Source organism: Cheilinus undulatus, linkage group 22, assembly GCF_018320785.1.
Source record: "Cheilinus undulatus linkage group 22, ASM1832078v1, whole genome shotgun sequence".
NCBI classification, from domain to species: domain Eukaryota; kingdom Metazoa; phylum Chordata; class Actinopteri; order Labriformes; family Labridae; genus Cheilinus; species Cheilinus undulatus.
The window spans coordinates 9001332-9027141 of record NC_054886.1 but is presented as its reverse complement, the minus strand read 5'-3'; the positions used below and the strand labels follow the sequence as shown (position 1 = coordinate 9027141).

The 25810-nt window shown below is 39.6% G+C and overlaps 1 protein-coding gene across 6 annotated transcripts in view; it reads right to left on the bottom strand.

Annotated features, from left to right (window-relative positions):
• Positions 1-22070, bottom strand: part of camk2d1 (calcium/calmodulin-dependent protein kinase (CaM kinase) II delta 1) — a 131074-nt gene extending 109004 nt beyond the window's left edge. For all 6 annotated transcript variants that reach the window (XM_041779152.1, XM_041779155.1, XM_041779153.1 and 3 more), the window contains exons 1-2: positions 21783-22070; positions 13467-13561 (exon numbers count right to left, since the gene is read on the bottom strand). In XM_041779152.1, coding sequence (XP_041635086.1) covers positions 13467-13561; positions 21783-21844 — 157 coding nt within the window. In that variant the 5' untranslated portion in view covers positions 21845-22070. The remainder of the gene's footprint in view (positions 1-13466; positions 13562-21782) is intronic.
• Between the last annotated feature and the right edge of the window lie 3740 nt (positions 22071-25810).

Below are 25810 nucleotides of genomic sequence, written 5' to 3'. Positions count from 1 at the left end.
ATCTTCATGCATGACAATGCTCCATCTCATGCTGCAAAGAATATCTCTGTGTCATTGGCTGCTATGGGCATAAAAGGAGAGAAACTCATGGTGTGGCCCCCATCCTCCCCTGACCTCAACCCTACTGAGAACCTTTGGAGCATCCTCACGCTAAAGATCTATGAGGGTGGGAGGCAGTTCACATCAAAACAGCAGCTCTGGGAGGATATTCTGACATCCTGCAAAGACATTCAAGCAGAAACTCTTTAAAAATTCACAAGTTTAATGGATGCAAGAATTGTGAAGATGATATCAAAGAAGGGCTCCTATGTTAATATGGAACTTTGCCTGTTAAGATGTTTTGATTGAAAATGCTTTTGATTTTAGTAAATATGACCTCCTAATAGTGGAAATTCAACAAATGACCAGTTATTTGAAACGTATAAAATGTTCTGAAATTCTGTTGTGCATAATAATTTGGAACAGTGCATTCTGAGTTTTCTTATTTTTGAAAAAAAAAAAAAAGTAATAATTGGGAGGTTTGTTCAATAAAATTTGAATTATGCTCTAACCGCTGATGACTGCGGCTGTGCAAAAAAACTTGGCCAACCTCCATTTGCACATGACAGGACACAAGCCTAATCAGTAGTCAGCATCTACAGCTAGGCTTGCAACACCTGGCTGAAGTCAAAATTTCCCTCAACTGAAAGTCGTTTACTTGTACTTGCACAAGTGCATGAGCAACCAAACTGTGCTAAGGCCCACCTCATCCAACAAAGCCAGGGTCAATGACAGTAAGGCGACCTTACACTAAGTCACACGAACTGGACTTTGGTAGGGCCAAACATGCTCGGGCACGGTACAAATCAGGTATCTGCTGTTCTGCATCTCAGTTATGTTTAGTTCAACTCATTTGTGATGAAACATGATTGTTCTCTGACATCAGCTGCTAGGGATGCACAGTATTATAACCTGCCGTACTTTTTTACAGCTGATTTTTTCATAACAAGGGAGAAAAGCGATTAAAAGTGGCCTTCCTGGTATCATTTCCTGGTAAATATTGAATATAGTCCCTATTTAAAAACAAAACATGGAGGTAGGCAGACATGGACGTGAGTCTCTAGTCATCATCTTTTGCTATTGTTTTGATTGAGAGCCCCCTGGTGGTGGGATTTATATTTCTTTATACTACCTTGCACTACTGATGTTTTTCTTACATTATAAAACCATGAAATAGCTTCAAAATTCTTTTATCTTTGACCGAAAATGGCAAATAAATGTTCAAATGTCAGAAATTTTCTGGTCCATAAAGTGCTAAAATTACCAAAGAGAAAGAGCATCTCAAAATGTTGTTTCATCCAAAGAGCAGACAAAATGCAAGAGGGGATTTCTTAATGAATGAATGCATGAGGCTGAAATGTTGTAAAATATTAAGTGGCATCAGCCTGCAGAGCTCGGAGCGACTAATTAGGATCAGAAGACACTTAAGAGGGATGGGCTCCTTAAACGATGAGGACCATCTCTGAGTCATCTCCTCTGCTCGCTGCCTGGTCATACGAGACGCGGGCCATGTGGGTCAGAGAGGACCGGAAGCTGAGCTGTGATACAATAACCACACAAACGCAGCGGCTCTAAAGCTCAGCACGCACAATATCTCTCCTTGATCCTTCTCTTTCATGTCTGGTCTTAGCAAGGCGCTGTGTAAATGGCGTGTTGAGCCTCTGACATTAGCTGCTAAGCCAACCACTGGCACTGAAAACACACTCACACTGATGGAGCTCTCTATTTAGACAGGCTTGTACTGTACGTGTTTGCAGGACTATGACAGGAAGTACTTAACAGCTGCTAGAGCTTAGGAATACAGAAAAATAATCACGCAATTTCTTACAAGTATGACTAAAACCTTAACCATATAGATTTATAAATGTCATGCTTTAAAATCTAGTCATATATAGTTTAATAATTCTGCCAGTAATGACATGAGTGGCTTCCAGCTGTGCATAAAGTTTTCCTTGTTTATGGAAAGTCGAACATCTTAGCAGCAAACTTGGATGGTACCCATTTTTGATACCATTAAACCTCCCATGAATGTCCCTTGGTAAATGGCGTTACTGTCCCATGCTAAAAAACCCTTTTACTCTCTACAGTCTCACTAAATGTCCCACATACATCACGATCTGATTGGCAGGACGTCACAAGTGCCAGCCAATCAGCACTCCAGCCTGGGTGCCACTGACACAGTTAGAGTATGGCATCACTTCCTGTTTTCCTGCTGTGTTGCTCTGTGTTCTTTCTCATGCTAAACCCTGGGGTTAAATTGAACATTTTCTTTCTCTTTGATAGATCGTGCAATTTTAGAACGTTTTGTACAACATAATAAATGCATGCTGGTTCTAAATATCAGTTACTGGTCACAAACTGCCAACAGCCAGTACCGTTTTTTGCCCTTAAAAACTGATATATTTTTATTTATTGAAGACCTTTTGGAATTAGGTTGCGACATTATTCCTAATTTAAATGTGATTTCTTCAGCCTATTTACCTTAATATATCTAGCTTTTTTTAAATATCAAAAAAGCTCAAAATTAAAGAAAAATAAATTCTGCTTGCTTCAATTACCGTACCAAAAACGTACTGAACCGAGACTTCTGTACCCCTATTTCAAACCACACATTACATTTGAAAGCATTACACTGGGTGGTGCCTGTTACATTTAGACTTCTGGAGACATCACAGTGGGATGTCTTTACATGACACACAAGTGAGAGCCCATCTAAGTAGTGCGTCCTTTTATTCATTCTTTATTCATTCTACTGGCTCCACTGAGCTTTCAGACAGACATGGTGCTGTTTCTGGAGTCTTAGAACCTTGGTGCTCTCTGGCAAACCAGCCCTCATTCACAGCTGTTTAAGTGGAACCAAAGTGGGAGGACGGCACTCCATGTTACACAGGCAGACGTAAACAACACCGCATTAACTATCAGCGAGCTTTCATTCTGTTACTTCAGATTTTTGTTTTTATCCAAAAATCCAGCACACACCAACTGTTGATGATGAGAAGACGTAGAAGATGATTACGTATCAGGTGAAATATATGTAAAAAATACACTTATTCTTCATTTTCCACTTGTCTACAAAACCTAGAATAGGACACGCCCATTGATGATGTCACAGTTCAGGAAGAAGAACCATCTTCCTTTTGGTCCCAGCTGAGAACCAACTTTTTAGGTTGCAAACCAATTTTCTATCAGTTTGAATGCGCTGGCCAGTTCAAAATAGGGCTGGAGAATGAATCGAAATTTAGATTAAAATTGCAATATGGCAAAATGAAATTTTCAAATCACAGAAGGTGCGATAATGCTTTGACCTAAACTGTGTGTCATAATACCAGTTCAATACATTTTCTTTTTTGAAGGCTGAGCAATTGATTGCATATTTGACTAAATCACAATACATCCTGCAATTTTTAAATTTTAGATGGTATTTCTTTAACCTTAAATACCGCTTAATACATTTTTAATAACTTTTTTTTTTGCATGTTCTGCTCTACAAATCATGCAAACATCAATGGTCAGTTTTAGAATAGTTTACCTAAATCCTAACCTGACATGCCAGATGGATGTGTTTCACACATCCGTGAACCTTAGACTGTGTTTGGGAAAGGACAGAGCTTTTAAAAAAAGAAACTCAGAGGGTGATTGGATGAATGTTCTGTCTGTCACATCTTTACGGGCCAATCAGAGCAACAAAACACGTGACGTCGTAGCCCCAAACCAAGGTGCACCACTACCAACAAATAAACTGAGAGCTGAATAACGCGAACCATGGCGGCTGTAAACATGTCAGTACTCGACTTTTGTCGTTTTTGAAAAGAAAACAACTCACTGCTGTTCTTTGTTCTTCTTTTAACCAAGAAATGTCATCAAGTTCTGATAAACTGGCGCTTTAGCAGCATCCACGCTAATTTCTTTCGCCATATCTGCACCGGCCTCTTGTTGCTGCTTGCTTACGTCACGACTCTGCCGTGCCCAAAAGTACTGCCCCTCGACTCCTGATTGGTCCTGTCACTTTCTAACCGGGCCCAAACTTTTCAAACGGAAGCTTTGCAAGATGGAGTCACCAGTGAGAAAAACGAAAACAGGCGAATCCATCTGCTTTGCAAGGTTACCTAAATCCTACTTTCTTTGCTTTTTGTGTATTTTGCTTATTAGAAATGAGAATGACATAAAACCATCATTCCCTTCAATACAACAATTCATATCGAATTTGTGATGAGTAAAAACAATCGCAATAAGATACATTTTCAGAACTGTTCAGACTTTGTTTAAGCTATTTAATTAAATAATCTAATATTGTGTTATAATAGAGAAGGATTTACAGTTTTGTTGAAAAACACGTAAGATGAGGAACTTTAAAAATAATCACATATTAAATCGAAATATTGGGGAAAAAGAAACACAACTAGATCATTTACTCTAGTCACTCAGCCCTAGTTAAAAATCAGGTTTGGGGGAGCAGGTGGCCTGGTGGTTGGGGGCGCTCCCCATGTATGCGGGCGGCCCAGGTTTGAATCCGGCCTGAGGCCCTTTACCGCATGTTTCTCCCCTACTCTTGACCCTGTTTCCGACTCTATCCACTGTCCTCCTCTGTCTAATAGAGGCACAAAAATGCCCCAAAATAAATCTTAAAAAAAAAAAAAAAAATCAGGTCCAGGAACCGGAACCAGCATAGAGCCCTGCCGGTCTGAAAGAGAGTGAACAACATAAACAGTCATGCTTTTTGCCGACTGAACTGTAATGAATGTGGCAGCCAGAATATTCGACCAATCATCTTCCAGGTACTTTTTAAAGGTTCCGCCTTGCACTAAGCCAGTTTTGCCAACTTAGCGACTTTGTCACTAAATTTAGCGAGCTTTCAGACCCCTCTAGCAACTCTGTATCAAAAAGCGACTGGCAACAAATCAGGCGACTTTTAGCCAATAGCTACTTTCCTTACTGAGGAGTTGGCAACGCTGCACTAAGCAACACTTAATCTGTTGGCCAGTTAATGGAAATTTCCATCATGTGTTTGCATCAAGCTCTCAAACTCAGATCTACATCCCTGTTCGTCTGAAAATTTTCTTCTATTTTTTGCCTGTGACTTCCACAGAGGAATTCCCCTGACATTTGCATCCCTATGCAAAATAATTTTATGTTGAGTAATGGTTAAATCTCAAGAGATCACATAGAATTCGGTTTTGCTTTGAGAGAATCACAGTTTATTTCTGCAGATTTGGTCAGCAGTAGCTTGGACTTAAAAACTTGCTCTGCCTTTGTTTTGGGAACATTTTCTTATTCGAGGCTTGGATGGTTTCATATTTATCACTCACCATCCTTTTGTTGCCTGGCTGCGTACAGCTGACTGAGTCTGAAATAAACCTCAGGTTAAAGAGGTCAGGTCGTCACCTCTGTCACCGGCTTAGTGCCGACTAAAAAAGCAGTTTGCTCCATCATGTTGAGCCAAAGTTTGCTTTTGTTTTAGAGAACTGTGAGTGTTTAAAGAGCAGCAGCACTGAAATGAAGAAATGTTCTGATTGTTTATTGTTCAGCTAAATGAGTCTGAGCTGAGTGATTCACTAACATCATCACACATAAGCACAATTACCAGCAGTGAGACTGTAATGGACTTCAATGCCTATTTTACCCCCCAGACTATATTTAGCTCTTTGTTTCCATGGGAATGAAGAGTTCATGGTGAGCGGCCCCGGCCCCGGGTATTTTCCAGAATGGGCTGTTTCCTGAACCATAGCTGGCTTTTCCACAGCCTGGTGGGTTTGTCAAGTGATCATTTCCACTCGGCCGAGTCCAAGCATCACTAGGTCTGTGTTCAACCGCTGTCCTAGTTTCCCTTCATACAGAAGAGCTGCTGTCAGAACAAGGCAGCTCTCAGCCCAACACATCTGGATTATGTTTGATACGCTCTGGGCTCGCAGTGTTGAGGCTTTTATTTTTTTAAGGGAATATTTTGATAACCAATTCAACTGGCATTAAGGAGTTTGCCATAACAAAGGTACATGTATTCATAAAAAACACCCAACTGTCCTTGTTCAGGACCTCTGGAAATGCACTTCAAATCTGAGCTCCCAGAAAGGGGGAGCGCTCCACAGAGCATGCTCAGATCATCATGGCAACCGCAACAACTTTTAGAAATAGCTTTAAGATCTCCTGCTATCATTAAGGTCTCCTTTTTGGGAACATTCTGGTTTCTCTGGAAAATAAAACAATGGACAAAGGCAAGCCAGCAAAACAGAGTGCAGACATTATTCAGAGAGGACCGGGGACTTTACTGGCAGCACATCTTACATCAAAACAGCAAAATCACTGCAACTAAGTCAAAGACATCCCTTGGGTAACATAGCCCCTTAAGGTATTTAACCCTTAAGAGATCCTCGGGATATTTTGTGCCATTTAGTTTCTTTATTGTCAAGCCATTTTGGCTGTGTTGAATGAATATAGCTCACATTGGCCTGAGGATATTGAGAATAGTTTTTCCTTAAATTAGCCTAAATGGCTAAGCTACAAAAAACAAAACAAACAAACAAACAAAAAAAAAAACGACACATTTGTTCCAAAGGACAAAAAAATGTCCCATTATAAGGAACCCTGCATGATCAGACAAGTTCATCTTGTTGGATAGTTATTTGTTTCTCTCATATGCATACTGAACTAAAAAAACTAAACCGCCATGTTTTAGTCCACACTGGTAGTGTGACGTCACATTTCTGCAGTGCTTTCACTGTTTCTATGCAGTAACCGCTGTTTCTGACAGGCAGCCAATGCTAGGGCTGCATCTCAGAGATGCTGCTCGTCTCACGCTCGCAGAATTTTGAGATTTTAGGTTTCTTCTATATTTTATTGCATCATGAGCGGTTATCTGTCAAACTAGACAGGAAAATGATAAATAAAGAGCCATATTTGCCTTGTTGTAGCAAATATGTACGTCCACATCGGTAGAATATGTTTGAAATCTGTTTCTTGATGAACCAGATGAAGGCCACAAGCTAAAACGTGTCTGTTTAATGAAGTTGTCCCCCCAAACTTCTACTCTTTATGAAGCTTTCTGTTTCCATACAATTCAAAATGTTGCAGGAAAAAATAAGCCCAATACAAAACCACTTCTGGTTTGTGCTTTTCAAAGTAAAAGCCTATTCCTTTGGAGAAACTCCCTTCGTATGTACATAACTCTTTAATTTTGAAAAGCTCCCGGCATCCTTCCACTATACACTGAATCAAATCCCTTGTAGGGAGTTTTATTGAGGTAAAACTTTGGATGAATGACAGAGCTTTGACAGCAAGGAGACAAAACCAACACGCAGCAAACTCTTGTCTGGTATGAAAGCTGTCATGGCAGCAACAGCTGCAAGCAGAAAAACTGTCTGAAAAATGGTTACTGCATAAGAACAGCGAGAAGTGACAGTGACCAGACCAAAACAATGCAGCCTCCTGGTGATTTTATAAGCTCAGACTTACTCAAAATGCTGATATCTAGGATATCTGGTGAGAAGTTTTAGTTTAACATACATATGAGAGATACCAGTATCTATCCAACATGTCTGATCATGCAGGGTTCCCTCTAAAAACAATTGAAAATGTCATTTTTTATCCTAAATTTATCTCAGCTTTATCAAATACATTCTTTTATGTTAAGATTTCATTCTGGACACCTAGCTTTCAATTTTTGATTTTCATATTTGTCCAACAGATGGCGCAACTTTTTTCCCAATCACAGCATGCAGCAAAATTTCCCACTTTTAAATGTCTTCTGCAAGGATGCCTTGCTACTGAAATGTTAAATGTGTCCCTATTGAGTTGTGTGAATACACTGGCCTTTAAAGAGTTAAAATGTCCAAAATATAATTAATATCTGATATGTATATTTTAGGCTGAAGTAGTATTAAAAGACTGAACCGTTTAAAGTGGAAGAAACTATAAATATATAGTATTTTTACAGCGTTTTTTGGGAAGCTGACATCTTCTGTCATCAGGGACAAATGCCTTAGGATATTAAAAGTATTCTTAAGGGTTAAATAAGTTCAACTGGCTAAAGTGATAGGAAAAATACCATTGGCATTTGTGTAACAGCAGAGCTACAACCGTATCGGCTGTTGTGAACATGGGCTTTAAAAAACTTTACCGCTGCTGCAGTTAGCATGAGGACTCACAACACTGGCTTCATCTGCCGCAGAACAGTTATCCTCCTCATCTGCTGAAATCTGTCATGAAAAGTGCACCCAGACTTTGCAGCAAGTCCTGTTAGTTAAAAATACCATCCCATTGTTTAAATCTGTGATATTAGCCTTCAGAGGGAGTAAAAGGATGTTATGACTGAATAAGGATGGCTTTTAGTCTCCTTTTATCAGGTTACAATGCCCCCTGTAGGAGGTCCCAGTACTCTACAAAGTTAGATAGGCTGGCCAACCACTAAATGAGTTTAGGAATTTAATCACTAAACATGATCCGCCTCATTAGGTGCCTGACTGGTGCATCCTTACCCAAAAACATAATGCCTCACTACTGATGGTCTGGAGGCATAAAAATATGTGCTACAAATCTCTGTGTATAACTCAGCGTAAATAATAAAATGACTCAGCCTTGTGTCAGACATATTTTACATTCAGGGTGCAAAGAAAAGGCTGAGTTAAAAAGAGTCTCAGTGATGCTGCTCTCTATCCACTGCATCACCTCTACATTTTATCATCAGCCCACTTTAATCATCCCTCTGTGTGGAGGCGTGACCTCCAGCTGAGCTCTCACTTCAATATATTATAATCGTAAACTTCTACTGACATAATTCATTACTTAAAGTCCACATAAAGCTTCCTACCGCTGAGGAAACCATGAGTAAATTCTGTCCCTGCTGCTGTATTTCAGCAGGAGTCCAGTCACGTCGTCGCCCCTGGAGCTCCCATCATCACGCAGCTCTCTGTGTTTGGAGTGACGCCACTTTAAACATCCCTGATAGGATGAAGCTTCCCGTTTAGGATTCTCCTCACGACGCAGCAGCAGAGCTGGCTCAACTCTGGGGTTTCCCTCCGCTGAACGTGACCTTCAGTTCAGCCCGCCTGCTTTAATATCATCAGCCGTCATTCTGGCAGGACACTGCTCTACTGTATCTGAGAGCCTGCAGGCATGATGTGTCTGCACCGCTGTCATGAGGAAATACAGTAAAACACGTCATTACTGAGTATGAGGGCATAAGTGCATTTTACAGCTTTAAAATCATCAGAAATAGAAGAAGTATTGCTCTATTTATACATCTGTGACCCACACTTATCTCTGTATCATCTTTTCAGTGACAGTGACACTGGGACTCTTTAGCCATTGCGTGGTTGGTTATAAAAAGTGATGGTGAGCCCGACTGTAGCTCTGTGGTTAACGAGATGAAGAGGTGACCACAGAGCTGTGAGATCAAAATAGTAACCAAGATTGGTTGTAGACAGTGGTGGACAGGAAGTGCTGACATGGCCTGCCCTGCTGGTCTAGACACAGTCACAGTTAAAACATTTTAATTTGCCATATAATGTATTTTTTCATGAGTACTGCATATGCTCCCATAAGTTTCTTTTTGCTAAATCTCCAGGTCTTAGAGTCTGCCTTACAGCCTTCAGATTTTGAAGAGAATCCCTCTTCAGTTAGAATAAGCAAGGAAAATAAATCAATCGTCTTTGTCCTCAGCAGGGATGCAAGATATTAAAGACATGATATCAGCATCGAGGGATATGAAAATATTCTCCCCATATTTATAACCAATACATCAGCTGTAAATATTGGCCTATATAGGCTGAATTTTCAGCCTATATTAGCAGTAAATATCAGCCTTCATCAGCTGTAAATAGCTGTTGGTTGCATATATTGGACTAAACTGGCTGTACACATCTGCCTATATCAGCTGTTAATATCAGCCTAAAAGAGCTTTCAATATTGGTCATATCAGCTTTAAATATTAGCCAATATTAGTTGTGAACATGTGCCTATATCAGCTGTAAATATTGGCCTAAAATGGCTGTATATATTGGCCTATATTTGCTTTAAAAAGCAATCAGATGAGTAAGATTACGTTTGATTTGGAGACAAGACCAACAGACCTATCTCTTCAGAATTCTTATTTTTGTTCACTGAGTTTTGCAAATTTTAGGTCAAAATAGGAAAAAAAAAAAAAAAAGCTTGCAGAATGCAGACCCAAACAATCGATCAGGACATAGCGACATACCGAGGTGGAAGAATACATAGCTGGAGGTTGCAATGCAAAATAGTGCCAAACAGAAAAAGAAATGCTGCAAAATTTCCATTTCAGTGCACTTATAAGCCAGTTATGCAGAGTAACTGTAACATCTGTATAGCCAAACTTCCTTGCCAGTGCCTCCAGCGGGCTCTCTTTAAAAGGGACAACACCCCCGGAACCTCTGCAGGATAATGCCACTACTATTGACAAGAACCTTTACAACCCAACTTCAAAAATACCACTTAATAATATCACGCAAACATGCACGCCACAATTAAAATCATGCTGTGATGCAGCTGCAACACTCTAGCTTGAGATGACCACATCTAGGCGATGTGATGTGCTCTGCTTCTCACTCAAATCAAAGTGAGAGCTGTTTGGATGAGTGTGGCAATGTACATCCTGTGCTGTGAGGAAGAGAAGGTGTTCCAATATTTATGACTAAACCTAAGAAAATAAAGAAATAAACAATATTGTCAGCCTTAAACTTCTTTAGTTTCTGTGGTATTGATCCTGATTGATTTTAAGTATCAAATTTGCATCTCCTACCATCAGAAAAATCCTGGTTCACACCTTAGTTTTAAACTTTGGCAGGACAAAACTCAGTTTATCAAAGAGATCTTGAGCAAAACTCTGAAGTTGGATACCAAGTATAATAAACCTGCATCTTTTTTCTTTAAGGTCACTCCGTGGCCTCAGAAAGATTAAAAGCCCCTCCAGAAAACCTTCACAATACCAGCAGACCAATTAAACTTATTTCCTGCTTCCTGAGAAGTCAGCCTTCACCTCGTACAAACACCAGAGCCTCTGTGAACGCTCACCCAGCCTCGGAGAGTGGCTCTACTTCATCTCATGTTTCCATTTCAGCCTCATTTTCTCCTTCAGGTGAGAGCGGCTCGCTCTGCCCAGGCATTCAGCCAAAGCAATCCCAGCGAGGAATCAATCATGGACTCCCCTCTATAAACATCTGCCCTCCTCTCTCTCTCCTCACCTCCGCAGGAATGGCACAATAATTACACCCTGAAACCATCCTCCTCTCTCTTTCAAGCTTCCTCATGAGGCCTTGTCATGAATGAACAGGTTATTGTTGTAACTAGACCTAACGCCTGAGGGTTCAATGCCTGTGTAAGGTGGACAGTGATAGTGCAGTGGTGGGTCAAGACGAGGGGCTGTGGTGGTTTATCACCTTGACCTCTACAATCTTTTTAATTAATCCTCCAGTCTTGTTGCAGTAAGAAATCTCTGAAGAGACTATCTATTACAGCCTGTTATATACAACAGCGGTAAACTTAACCCTTAGGGGTCAACAATTACGCTGGCATGATTTCATCACCTGCTATTCTTGTCCCGATAGCATGAAAACAAAGCCACATTCACAAGCAATGAGAGTGGAAAGTGTGATTTTAAAGCATTTTCCATTTTTGTTTGATGTCAGTAAACAGGAAATATGATCATTTGACCCCCACTGCACCTGAAGGTGGTTGAACAGCCATGAACATTCAAAAACAGTCATGTGCAGACAAGGCCGCCCATAAGGGGGATAAATGGGAGAGCTTTCATGGGACCAGCCAAACTGGGGGACCATGGAGGTCAGCAAAATCAAGGTCAATAGTAAAGTTAAGCTGTGATATTTAACCTGAATAGTAACAGATGGGATTTTGAAAGTAGAAAAAATGGGTGACAAGTGGCAAAAATAAAGAAAAATGATGGCAAAATGGGTTAAAGTGACTAAAACAGGCATAAGAAGTGGTAAAAGGGGATTAAAAAGTGTCCTAAATCAGTTTAAAGTGGCAAAAAGGAGTCGAGATTTTGGTGAAATGGGAAGAAAAAAATTTGGATGTTATTGAAATGGCTAAAAATGGGCGTAGAAACTGGTTGATAGTGGCACTAATGGGTAAAGTGAGGCATTAATAGGTGGAAAGTGACAAAAAAACGTTTAGAATTGGCAAAAATATGATGGAAAGTGTTCGAAATGGACAAAAAAGGGCTTTTAAGTGGCAACAATGTGGCGATATTGGCAAAATAGGGGGGGAAAGTGATGATAAGGTGGTGATGGAAAGTGGTATAACTCTCAAAGCATTCTTGAGATAGCACATCCACACACAAAGGATGAAAACAAAGACAAAAACATTAATTCTTGTCTTAGAGTAGATTCTTGTGCAAAGCCTAAGGGTAATCCCTCCAATTGTCTTTTGATGAGCACAAGCAAAGACATGAGGCCTTATGAACTTGACCCTCTTAAATCGTAACACTTCCTGCTTGAGTTTGGACAAACATTTGTGGAAATTTAAAGAAATTCCCTTAAAGCAGTCTTGAGATATTCCAATTGAAAGTAAGGGAAGAAAATGACTTTGACCTTCTATTCATGACCTTCAAAAGAGAGCAGACATCCATGCAAACTTTGAAGAAAATTTCCCAAAGCATTCTGGATATATCGCAGACAGACTGATGGATGGATGGACAGGTGGACAACAACCTGAGGACAAAATACCTCAGGGTGGAGGCATAGCAACCACCATGAATATTCAGTGTTTCTATTTTTAGCTCTGTTTGTGCCTTCCTTCTCCGTCAAGCTGTGAGGAAACCCCCATCTTCCCCATGAGACACTAACATCTGTCAGCGCCACTGCACTCCTTTTCAAGCCTTTTCTCTCCTTTTGTGTATTTTTGTGCGTCATGCTCTCCCGTCAGCCCGTTAGGGTTTCATGCCAGAATCAATCACTGCCATAGCATCCAGGCAGCGGCGGCCCACGCTGCACACATAATGATGGAGCAAATGAAAACAGGTGGAGAAGGTAAAAGAAAGAGAGCGATTACTCCCCGAACAAATTCACAAATAAAGGTCAGTAGGAGGAGAGGAATCTGAGCCTTCAGTGGGGCATGTTTTTGGATGTAAAAGACAGCGCTGTGAGTCAGGGACATCTCATCAGAAATGAGGCTCATATCGCTCAGTGAGTCACAGACAGAGCTGACGGCCTACTTCATGCTGGTGCCACCTTGATGAAAAGAAAAATGGAAAGTGAAAGTGGATTGGAATCTGTGGCTGAATGTGAGCGACCGCTGCGATGACTGATGTGAAAGGCAGAGGCGTGCAAACACGTACAGTCAGAGAGAGAAAGGAAGTGGGTCAAAAAGAAAGGGTTTGACAGCGAGGGTTCACAAAAGAGTTAACACAGCTGCAGCGTGATCCATGACAGCAGCGTTTCTCTGAAGTTAAGACAATTACTCACCTCTGGCAGACAACTTCTTAGTGTTGATTATTTTGGCGGCGTATTCCTGCCCTGTGGAAATCTTCATGCAACGTCTCACCACTGAGAACGCTCCCCTGCAAAACAATTCTACATCAGACACTGTTTGGCAAAACATGCAACCATAAATCACTTTTTAAGTGTTGAGAAAAAGCTGATCCTCTTGTAGTTATAAATAATGGATGCACAACTGTCATCATCTTTCTCTTTTAAATGTAATTCTGACATTGCAACACAGATTTCTTTGGATTTGTTGCACACCACTCATGCTACATAATTAAAACTTGCATCCAGAGCACTTTCTAACTCTTCTTTTTGAAATCATGAAAGTATATTATGATTGTTGTCAAAAGTTTTCTTTTAATGAACTGATAACTGATATTTGAAACGGATATACAATTATAATAATGTATAAAATCTACATAACATGGCAATGGTAAAATTGCATGACCCATAAAATGAAGGAAAAAATCAATTTAGCCCTGCAGCAGGAAAACAGGAAGTGGTGCCATACACTCACTGCGTCAGTGGTGCCTTAGCTCGAATGCTAATTAGTCACTAGAGGTCTAACGGTATTTGCGTTCATCCCAAAATGGTCACAGTTTCGGTATGGCGAACATGTCTGAATTCTTTCTACAGTTTGTGGACTGGAGGGAGAAAACAGTCATCATGGAAGGCAGTATTACCCGCCAATTTAGGCGACAGAACATGTTAGCTAACCGCTTTAAACAACCAATGAAGAAGAAGAGAAACTGGCAAAACAAAACACATGAAGAAGGTATAAGTACGTGACAGTGACAGGGAAAGAGTTAGCTGTACTGTGAGTGGTTTTATACAACACAATACTCTAAGCCAGGGGTGTCCAAACCATGGCCTGAGGGCCAAATGCAGCCTGCAGTCCAATTTTGATTGGCCCTTAGCAAATTCTTGATACAAAATGAAACATGGCCCACATTTGAACATGAACATTGTGCTTGACTGCATTGAACTTCATAGTTTCAGCACATGCTGGTAATACCATGTTAATTCTGTAAACAAACATTTTGACAAACATTTATTTATGCTCTCATCATAACTAAATTGGGACAACACTGTAAAAAGTGAACACATTTTCAATCAAAATAATGATATCTTGATTTATAACCCCCTTGATGGATTACAGTACCAGGGGTGGAGCCAGTGGTAGCCAGGGCTGAACAGGGCCCCCTAAAATCTGACTGGCCTCCCCAAAATCCTCAAAATGATTTTCCTTGTCAGCTGTTAACTATTTAGACATACTCAGTAACTTTGCATAGCGGTTTTAAATAACCTAAAGGGAGGGACCATGACAGTGGCCCCACCATCCTTATGTATTTCTGTATGTGGCCCTCAGTGAAAAAAGTTAGGACACCCCTGCTCTAAGCTGTTGACAATGGCTGCTCCAGGTGTGGTGATTAGCTCGGATGTAGCTTTAGCATAGCGTCAGTTTTACTAGAACAGGACCATGCTTCTGTATGGAACAAAGAAAGACAGCAACAATCAAAGCTTTTCATGAAAGAAAAGATATTTTTGCTCGTCCCCCTGTCTGCTTCGACATAGGTTTGTGAGTTTTACGATGGAGTTTGCCGGTGTATCCAATGTCTGCTGCCATGGTAGTCGTTAGCTCAGTTTTAGCTGTAGTACAGCAGCAGTTTAATCGGAATAGGACCACATTTCCTTTAAAAGCAAGAGCAAAGAGCCACACCAAAAGCTTGTCTTGGTAGAGAAGGTGATTTTTTTTCATGCTGGCCTTGGCATCAATTTTACTCACAGAGAAGCTCCGCTGTTAACAATCTACGGCAGCGCTAGCCTGTCAGTTCAAAAGTAGTGCATTGGCAAATGTATTTTGTCTTGTCGCTCTGATTGGCTCGTCATGAATATGACAGACGATATTCTCCAGTTACCTTACAGGAATTTTTTAACAAGGCCTGCCCTTTCCAAACACTTTCTATGGGAGCTTTCCCACATGAATGTAAAATATATTCACGAATTGGAGATACAAAACAGTCTATCTGGGAGGTTAGCTGTTTACTACAGACAGGGCTTTAAGGGTCCTTCAATTCTCAACCCACAGACACAAGAGATATCCCAATTACACACCCCGAAATCAAATCACTCTGCCAGAAATTCGGTCAGGCATTTCAACAGGTATTCCTGATAGCTGCAGTCAGCCATGTGCTAGGTTTTAACCTTGTCTTGTTTGCTGACATCTGGTTTATCTGGCTGCTGAATCAAATAAGAGATTTTTTGTAGGAAAAAGGCGGAAAACTGGCAAACTGACCTGTTTGGGGTGAAATGTGAAAGAAAAGAAGAAGCTTTTTATTAAAAGCATCAGTATAGGCATCAGCTAAATTGTCATATTAAGCATAAGTGTGTGACTGTCCCAGTCAGTGCATCTCTTAACGTAACATAAACATCATTGTAATGGTTTGTTTCAGCATTAAAAGACTGTTAACATCAGATGTCTGAGCTTTAAGTCTGATTTATACTTCTGCATTGACTCTGTGCTGTAGCATACATCATTGGTTTGCAGAGCCTAACATGAGCCTCCCTAAAAAACTCCTCCTATGTCTCCTCTCTTTTCTTCTTTGCAATAACTGCAATATAATAATCATGATGATCAATAATGTATTCCAGCTCCAACAGAAAATGCTTGATTTGAGTCACAATGGTTTCCTGCACACAAGCATGCAGGAAACGGGGCGACTGGACCAGAAACTGGAATAAAAGTTGCACCACCAACAAGCGTTTTGGCGGGGTATTTCACAATGCAAAAAATACACCGTATGTAGTGCTTATGATGGTGTAGCGTCAAAGCAGAAGTCTATCAAATCTAGCTAAAGCTCCTGTTTGATGCATGCATTTTTAGGTTTTTCAACAATTAATCATGAAGAGCAGCTGTTCTAACTAGCCTCCAGTGTTTCTTCCCTATCAGCATGTCCATGTAACTGTGAGCCAGGGAAGCAAAATAAGTGAAAAGGGAATTTGGTGTGGGTGTCATCAGCAGCACAAACACGTTGGGAAACTCCTCTCAGACTTTAGTCTGGACAATCGCAGCATTGTGATGAATATCAGTGACTGAATGTGGGGCTGTTCTAGCTCAAGTTTTCACACATTTTGCAGCATGCAAAGTGTCTAAACCCGGACTATTTGCCAATAAAGATCTCAGACAAATTTAGAGCAATTTTATATCTTTCTTAAACTGTAGAAGACTTTTTATTTACAGTACTTTAGGAGACCCCGTATTCATTCACCTTTGGAAGACCTCTTCTTCTTTGCTTTGGATTAAATATTGTAGCTGGTTTGACTACAGATCAATGACAAACTTATCATTTAAACCGTTAAAGCATAAATCAATCAGTGTGTTGGTACTTTGCCCAGATGGGGATCTTAGACTAACAGTCATTCATCAGTTTGACTATTATATCAGTGATTGCACCACTGTGTCTGCAGGAATGTTGTTAAAAACTGGTTTAGAAGTCTGAGAATCCTCAATGATGGGGCGACTTCATGTGCTGGTTTACCTAAACTTTCAGAGAATGTGGGCCAGCAGGAAATCTCTAGGGATGCAGTCATTTAAAGACTTGGTGTTTCAGTTACATATTTTTGGAATGAGTGGTTATTTTCAGGAAATCTTTCCGAGGAGGTGTGAGAGCATTGTTTGCACTCTGCAGAGAGGGACGTCCCCAGTGCTGTGAATCTAACTTATAACTGGTAAGACAGGAAGTTCTAGCAAAGAAAATCTGAATATGCTGTGAGTGCTGAGAAGCGTTTTTATTGGACAGCTTCAAAGGACGGATTCCTACTGAAACCAGGGGAAGATGTCTCGCTCTGATGCAGTTTTAACAACCAAAAACTCACAGCTCTTAATGTGCAGTTTACTACCAGGGTGAATGGAGGCAGCGTCTGCAGAAAGCTGTTCACTCAGACAGAACACCAGTCTCTCATTGGTCTGTCATTGAGTCAGCAGAGACATTAACACTAATTAGCCACAGCAGATATTATCTACGTGAAGTTTGTCATTTCAAACAGTCAAAGTGACCCTCAGAGCGGCTCACAAGAGGACCTGCAGTGATTTGTTTCTGCTCTTAGCTGATGAGAAACAGGGAGGAGGATCATGGATCCTATAAAGGAGAATCTGTACAATGTTTAAGTATGAGCTCACAGCACCACTGATGCGTAATCACCCTTTATATTCACATACTGTAATTATCAGTTTAATGCTCTGATGCAGAAGAGAGTCTCTTGTGCAGAAGAGCAGCACTGTGGTAATAACAATCAGAAGAAAACACAACACATACGTTTTAATAAAGAAAAGATCCCTGCAGAAAACACAAGGGATGTGTTCAAGTAATCAAGAGTTTGATGTGGCCATCAGAAGCATGTGCTGTTTCAGGCTCTATTTCAGCTCATTTAATGTTACATGTGTACTCAAACTTTCTTGTATTGTCAACTTGAATATACTCATAACGAAATGATAGGAATTTTGTGCAGGTTTGGTTCATTGGTACACAAGATTAGGTTCAAACCTAGTAGGCTTCCACTGCCGTAGATTGCTAATGGTGGAGTGTCTCATGAATAAATTGACGCCAAGGCCGGTCGGGGACATGCAAAAACATCTTCTCTGTCAAGACAAGCTTTCAGTGTCTTCTTTTAATAAGAAATGTGGTCCAGCTTTGATGCTGCTACATCAGGGCTAACGGCTACCACGGCAACAGCCATTGGATACACCAGCAAACCTTTGCCAAAGCAGACTGGGAGAAAAGGGAAAACATCTTTTCTGTCATGAAATAGCTTTCAGTGTTGTTGTAATTCTTAATACAGAAACATGGTCCTTTTCTAGTAAAACTGACGCTACACTAAAGCTATATCCTAGCTAACTGCTACCACAGCAGCAGCCATTGGATACAGCGGCAAACCCGGCCTGTAATGATTGAAAACCTATGCCAAAGCAGACTAACCTGACTTGCCAGATGGATGTGTTTCACACATCCATCTGGTAAACCACTGATAGACAGTGTTTGGGAAAGGGCAGAGCCTTTGAAAAAAAGCTTGGACAGTGATTGGATGAACGTTCTGTATCACATCTTTATGGGCCAATCAGAGCAACAAAACACATGACGCTGTAGCCGCTACCGAGGAATAAACTCTATATAGAACAGCATAACACGAACCATGAGGACTATAGACATGTCAGTACACAAATTTTGTCATTTTTGAATAAAAAAAACAACTCAATGCCGTTCTTTGTTCTTCTTTTAACAAAGAAATGTCGTCAAGTTCTGATAAAACTGGCGCTTTAGCATCCATGCTAGTCTCTTCCGCCATAACTGCACCAGCTCTTGCTGCTGCTTGCTTACATCACGACTCCACCACGCCTAAAAGTACTGCCCCTCGATGCTGATTGGTCCTGTCACTTTCTAAGCAGCAGCCATTGGATACAGCAGCAGACCCGACCTGTAATGATTGCAAACCTATGGCACAGCAGACTGGGAGAAGAGAGAAGACATCCTTTCTGTCATGAAAATCTTTCAATGTTGTTGCTTTTCTTTATTTCATACAGAAAAGTGGTCCTGTTCTAGTAAAACTGACCCAATGCTAAAGCTACATCCAAGCTAATAACAGCACTTTTGGCAGCCATTGTAAATGGCTGTAAGTCCAACTAAAACCCCGCCCATAGCCTCCGCCTCCTTCTCCTCAATGACTCTGATTGGTTAGAACAATAACCATTTTGGCACAAACGTTGTGGACTGGAGCTTCTCAAGATTGATTTACCTGATGACAGACATGGAGTCTGGCAAATCCATCAGCTTTGCAAGGTTAATATTGTCCTGCATCCTTATCAGTAGCATGGTCTAACCCCATTAAGAGATGTCCGAAGAAATTTCATTCTAAAGCACTGTTTAAACTCAACTAAGGAATCATTATGAGTAAAAATGATCTAAGTAGCCTCAACCGTCTTGTCCTAGTGACCCAAATGTGCTGAAAAAAGGTTTTAGACCAGTTTACACTAAATTTTTAAACATCCCTCCTCAGACAGCAATCAAACCTTCCTTTTTCTTTAAAACAACATCTTCAGTGTTCCAGAAAAGCATCTTGATTTGGAACTTTTCTTTCAAATTTAAGGAGAAAAGACAAACAGAGGAGCTGCTGTAATTAAGTAGCTTTTTTGTCTATGTGTTAAAAGCCATCAGTGGTTCTCAAGTGGTGGGTTGGGACCCAAAAATGGGTCACGAAGCTCTTTCCAGTGGGTCAGGAATGTGTGCCAGGGAAAAAAAGTGACAGAAAGTCTGTATGGAAACCCTAGGTGAAAATCCAGTAAATTCATACATGCCACTTTTGAAGAAAAGTAAATTTCAACATTTGTCTGAAGATTTTTTTTTTTTTACATATTTATCTTCTTTTCTTTGGATAACAAAGATTGTTTCCCAGGATAATGAGGAAAATCCTCAATAATTTACCAAATTTCCAATGCTTTTTGGGAAAATGGAGTAAAATAAGATAAGCACGCTTATCCCTCTGTAGTACTAGGCCTTTTAAAAATGTTTGTTTTGCCCTGGCTCTTTGTTCAATTGTGCTTTTTTCCATCTGGGATTCAAACTGTGACATAATCATTAAATATATTTGACTGCTTGGAACTTCAAAAGATTTTAGGTCAGGATATTTCTGAAGGACGTGGCAGGAGTGAAAGTACTAAAATAAAGGACACCTGTGAGGCACCAGTGTGCAAGTTTGTCAAATTTTTGCCACCTGGGGTCAACTTAGAAAGTTATTTGTCAAACTGGCCACTACGAGAGCACCAAAACCATAAGTTATCAAACTTTGACAACTTAAATGTCTCCAAGTAAGCCCTTTTTTAAAAAAAAAAACTTGGCCCACCAAGATGGAATCTCACAGGGTCATTTATTGATTTTCTTCCAAAGGGCCATCCAAAAGGGCAATTCCAAATTTTATTTAAATAAAATCAGGGCACCAAGGGGGGTGATCCCCTTATTTGCCCCCTCTAATACCACCAGGGGTGCGACATTGTCTGAACAACCTGGTTGGAGATTCATATTCTCCTGTTCTTTAAGCTGGTAAAGAAAATCAATAAATGGCTCTACCGCTCCTTTGCAGCCGTGAATACGTCTGAATTTAACCAATCAGTTCAGAATTCAAGACACATTATCGTTAAGAAATCATGCACAAGCAAGAGAGATGTTCCCCTGCTGACCTGCTGTGACACTTGCACTAAATTCCATACAGTTTCTTCTTGTTTTGACATGCCTGCTATATAGCATTGGAGACACAGCTGGAGCCCTTTAAATAAACCAGGTTTTATTAACTGAGTATGCTTTCCATTGCTTTTACCAATGTTTTAGTTAAAAATGTCCACTTTTTTAAACAGGTAAGGCATTAAGCAGTCAGTCTGTAATCCGAGTGATGCGTATTTACGCTGGACTGGTCTCAAACACCAAGTCCATCCTGGTATTTACTTAAAGTAAAAGGCTTGCTGGTGCATTACCTATAACTAATTTAAAGCGATCACATCATACTGAAGTATTCGGCATACCTTCCAGAGCACATAAAGGTCATTTACTAGATTATTTTCACTTTTATTGTGGATAAAATAGGCATATTTGACAGGTTACGCGCTGTTTTTTCTGTGGAATTTTCAATGAAAATGTCACTTTTTAAAATCAGCAGTAAAATCATTGTATAAATCGACCTTCCTTTTAATTCCTCTGCAGCTCAGAGAGATGCGCAATTGCGCTGCATGACTCCAACACCAAACTCCGTTCACATTTCTGCTTGTTTTCACTTGCCTTTGTACCACTCTAAATACACACGACCGAAAGCATCAATTTTAACTTATAATAAAGTGTCAGAAGCATGACAAATATTCGGCATGGCTTCCACTGAACTCAGCTTTGTTTCTTTAAAGTTATTCAACTTAATTTGGAGCCAGTGTCACCTCGACGCGATGGGCGTTAACGCGCAGGGAGAAGGCATTCAGAAAGTTAAGACAAACAGCAGGATTACGCGTGATCATTCACGTTTCTTCTTTGTTTTTGCACCCTCTCCTTTAGTTTCAAAGCAAACTCAGAGCAAACCTTTAGATTTCAGAGTGAGAAGTAGTGAGAAGACGTTGCCAACACGCGTTAAGGTAAGAACAGGTAGGCGAAGGTCGCTCAGAGTTCTTTCGCTGGATCTCATCATCGATAGTGTAAGCGCGGAGCAGAAACCCTCAATACTGACTGATAATTTAAGTTTAAATATGTATAAAATATAAAAACTTACTTCCCCAGCTCCTCGTAGAGCTGGTACTCATCGGTAAACCTCGTGCAGGTCGTTGAAGCCATGTTCAGGTGAGCGTGGAGACTTAGGAACCAGGAAAGCCTTTAATATTCTCCACAAATCCTGTCACTCCTCTCCGTGTCCCAAAGTGTCAACAAGGAAAACAAAGTTTAAGTGACTGAATGATGACTTCCGGGGTGCAGTCAGAGCTCGGTGTCTCTCCTCCTCTCTGTTTGGAGCCCAGTTTTCCCTCCTGGAGTTGACAGAGACGTCTCGACCTGCTGTTGTGTCGCTCTCTACTCTCACTCTTGGATTATTTGACCGAAGGCAAGTCAGAGTTTACCTACAGCGGCCCACATCCGGTGCTCGTACTACAAAATAAAAGCGCAATTAACGCACGCTTCAAATGCGACTCAAATTAACAGAATAGGGAAAAATAAAAAACATAAAGGCTCAAACCACTAGCAGAAGGGGAAATAAAATGTTTTGTTACATTAATAGCCCGAGTGATACTGAGTAGATAGGTGGGTGCAGCAGTGTCTACAGGTCTATGTATATTTAAGAAATCTGTCTGATCCTTTACGCATGCACAATATTTCTGACTTAATTTATAACATTTTTTCCTTTGTTTAATGACAACAGGACAATCAGGGAGAGAAATCAGGGAACAAGATGAAGGAAAAGATCCACAGGTTGGGGTTGGGGTAACTTTAGCACCATTCTGCAAGCCAACTATACTATTTAATCTAATCTATTTGAAACTGTTTAAATAATAAAGATATCATATAAAGCCAATTATAGTTATGCAAGAGCCAAATTATATAATCTCCACCCCTTATCTCCTTTGGACTTGCAGGGGCCTTGCACTGCCATTGCACAAGGGGCAAGGTCACCAGTCCATCACATGGCTGGCATACAGAGTCACATCTATGGGCAATTAAGAGCAAAAAAATTTCCCAATGAGCATGTCTTTGGATTGTGGGAGGAAGCTTGAGAACCATGCACAAGGAGAACATGTAAACACCAAGCAGCCATGTCCATGGGGGATTCGAAGACGTTTCTAGCCGTGAAGTGCAAACATGCTCCATCATGCAGACTCCAGCTGCACCACAGATTTCAAAATTTCTACTGGCATTTACAGACGATATATCCACTGTACATATCAGCAATGTGTTTAAATGTGCCTCAGTTCTTCACCTTCTAATATAAAGTGCAAAGTTGGTAGTGTTTATTATTTATGTTTATTATTTAATGAGAAATATTGCATTTTAGCCCTTTATGGCATAAGTAAACATGGCTTAAAGCATGTCATCACAGAAACCTAGGGAGGGCATGCATATGTTATTTTGCTTCATTTTTCTGTGGTAGCGTGTAAATTTTGGTCATTTTCTGGAAACCTCAAGAGTTTCTCAGACTACATTGAAAATCAGAGCTTTGCTGTCCCCTGATTATGAGAGCTTGAGTAGAGATCTGGAGAAAACAACCAAAATTTACCTGCAAAATGAAGAAAAATAGCCAGTGTGGGTGTATGATTGCTCAAGGCTTCCATACATTGTAGACTTTTAACCACTGTTTTGTTTTTCTCCAGGAACACATTAACAACCCACTAAAGACAGGTCTCTGGCCCACTTTTGGGTCCTGGTCCACCAGTTAAAAACCACTGGTAAAAGCTTGAATGTACACTTAAAATCATAAAAAATATCATTATTATATAACAATAATATAAAAGGGTTTTGGTTATTTTATGCCAAAATTTAAATTTTGTACATTTCATATAATTCATCTGAGTTTTCTGCTTTTTCTTTAATTATTTTTTTATTTTCCATAAAGACGTGCTCGTCACACTCACCTTTAATTTGCATTTTATTTTGTAGGATTCTCCTTCCGCTACTACGTCAAGCTTGAAGCATTTTTTAAATTCATTGCTTCCTTGTTAAACCTTCTGCACACTGGCGCCATCTCCAGGCTTTAGAGTGTAACTACACCCATCCAGCTGCTTCTGTGGTGAGCGTCAGCTGAGACTGTAAAAGTTTAGTAGTTTAAACCACAGCTCCATAAACACGAGGTCCACCACCGAGAGGAGATATTTCTGCTTCTGTTGCTGTTAAACTCTGAGCTATTAAAGGTAAACATAGATGTTGACACACCGGCCATTAAAGATCAAAATGACAGCAGTTTAGTTTGTTTGTCTGCAGGATCTAAAGTCAAAATAGAGAATTTCACATGAGAAATTAAAATCAAAATGTTTAACTTTTATTACAACCAACAAATTAATCAATCAAAGCTTATTGATACTCTGGAGATTATTCAAATAACTATTTATAAAGTACCTTTCAGACAGAAACAGCTGCAGATCAAAGGGCTTTACAGTGAAAAGGAAAGACTGCTAAAAACTAATGCACATCAAAATGAGTTCAATAAAAAAAATTAACAATTAAATATAAGACAATGGATTTAAATGATAAGAGACAATAATTCAAGGAAAACAATTAAATGATTAAATAATAAAGACAGGAAACATAAAAGTCAACAGAATGTCCAAGAATAATACCAAGAAGACTTACTAAAAATTTAAAACTGATATTTGGAAAAAACAGAAAGTAATACAAAAATGTGAACATTATCATAAAAGCATACATTGAACATCAAACATTACAACAATGAACCAGAAGACAAACAAAACAGTGAAATCATCAAACATTAGAATTAGAATAAATAAAACACAGAACAGAATTAAGTGCTTTAAATAAAGACTGGATCTTTAATAGTAAAAATCAGAGGAAGTACAGGGCTAAAATAAAATAATAAACCAAAATAAAAAGGCAAAACTGTGTCAAAGGTAAGTAAAATAAATAAATGAATACATTAAAAAACATTAAAAACCTTGAAATCATTTGCACTGCATCCTGATCAACCTAAAATAAGAGGATACATCCTAAAGGGAGTAAGATTTAATAAGTAGCCTATGTTTGTGTGTGCAGTATCTATAAAACTGATTTCAAAATAAAAGCGTGACCACGCCTCATTTTGTCAAGCAGAATTTTCTAGAGGTGACTAAAAATACTACAACCAGCTGACCAGGAATTTATTTTGGGTTTCTGATGCCTTGACCTCTTCAGTTTTCTGCAGCAGCCTCTTTCATGACCTTTGACCCCTAAACTGTGACTGAACTCAGACCCGTAGCCAGCCTAGTGGAAGGCAGTGACCTTTTATTCCAAAATACAACGCTTTTAAGGTTATTCTCTACCTCTCTAATGCACTTTGAGTTAAAGAACTGCATTATGTTTTTAAAGGCATAAACAAGGCAATAAGAAAAGTTGGGTCACTGTGTAAAATAGAAATCAATCAATCAAACTTTATTCGTATAGCACTTTTCATACATTGAAGTGCAGCACAAAGTGCTTTTACACACAACAGAAAGTTAAAAGACAAACACATGAGGGAAGGAAAACGCTGTCTTAAAAATCAGAATGAGGAAACACTGGAGGTTAGGCTAGAATCTCAAAACAAAGTGACAGTAAATGAAATAAAAACAGAATGAGAGGGTACTAAAATAGGAATAAAAACAAAATATAGCTCAATAAGACTGTATGAAATAAGTTTAAAAAAACACACACACAAAAAGAGAGCTTGATAAAGTTATGTTAAGAGGATAAACTACTAAAAGGCTATCCTAAAATTAAGATATAGTAAGATAAAACCTTAAACACAGACAAAATTAGGATGATAAACTAAATTTTACCTAAAAGCCAGGCTAAAATGGTAGGTCTTGAGTTTGCTTTTAAAATCATTATGCAAATAAAAACATAATGCAAAGATTGTTCATCTCATAAACCCATATTTGATTCCCAAGAGAACATAAAGAAGATATCAGATGTTAAAACTGAGACATTTTACCATTTCGTCAAAAAAAAACATCAGCTCATTTTGAATTTGATGGCAGCAATATGTCTCAAAAAAGTAGGGGCAGTGTAACAAAAGGCTGGAAAAGTAAGTAATACTAATGAAAAATAGCTGGAGGAGCATTTTAT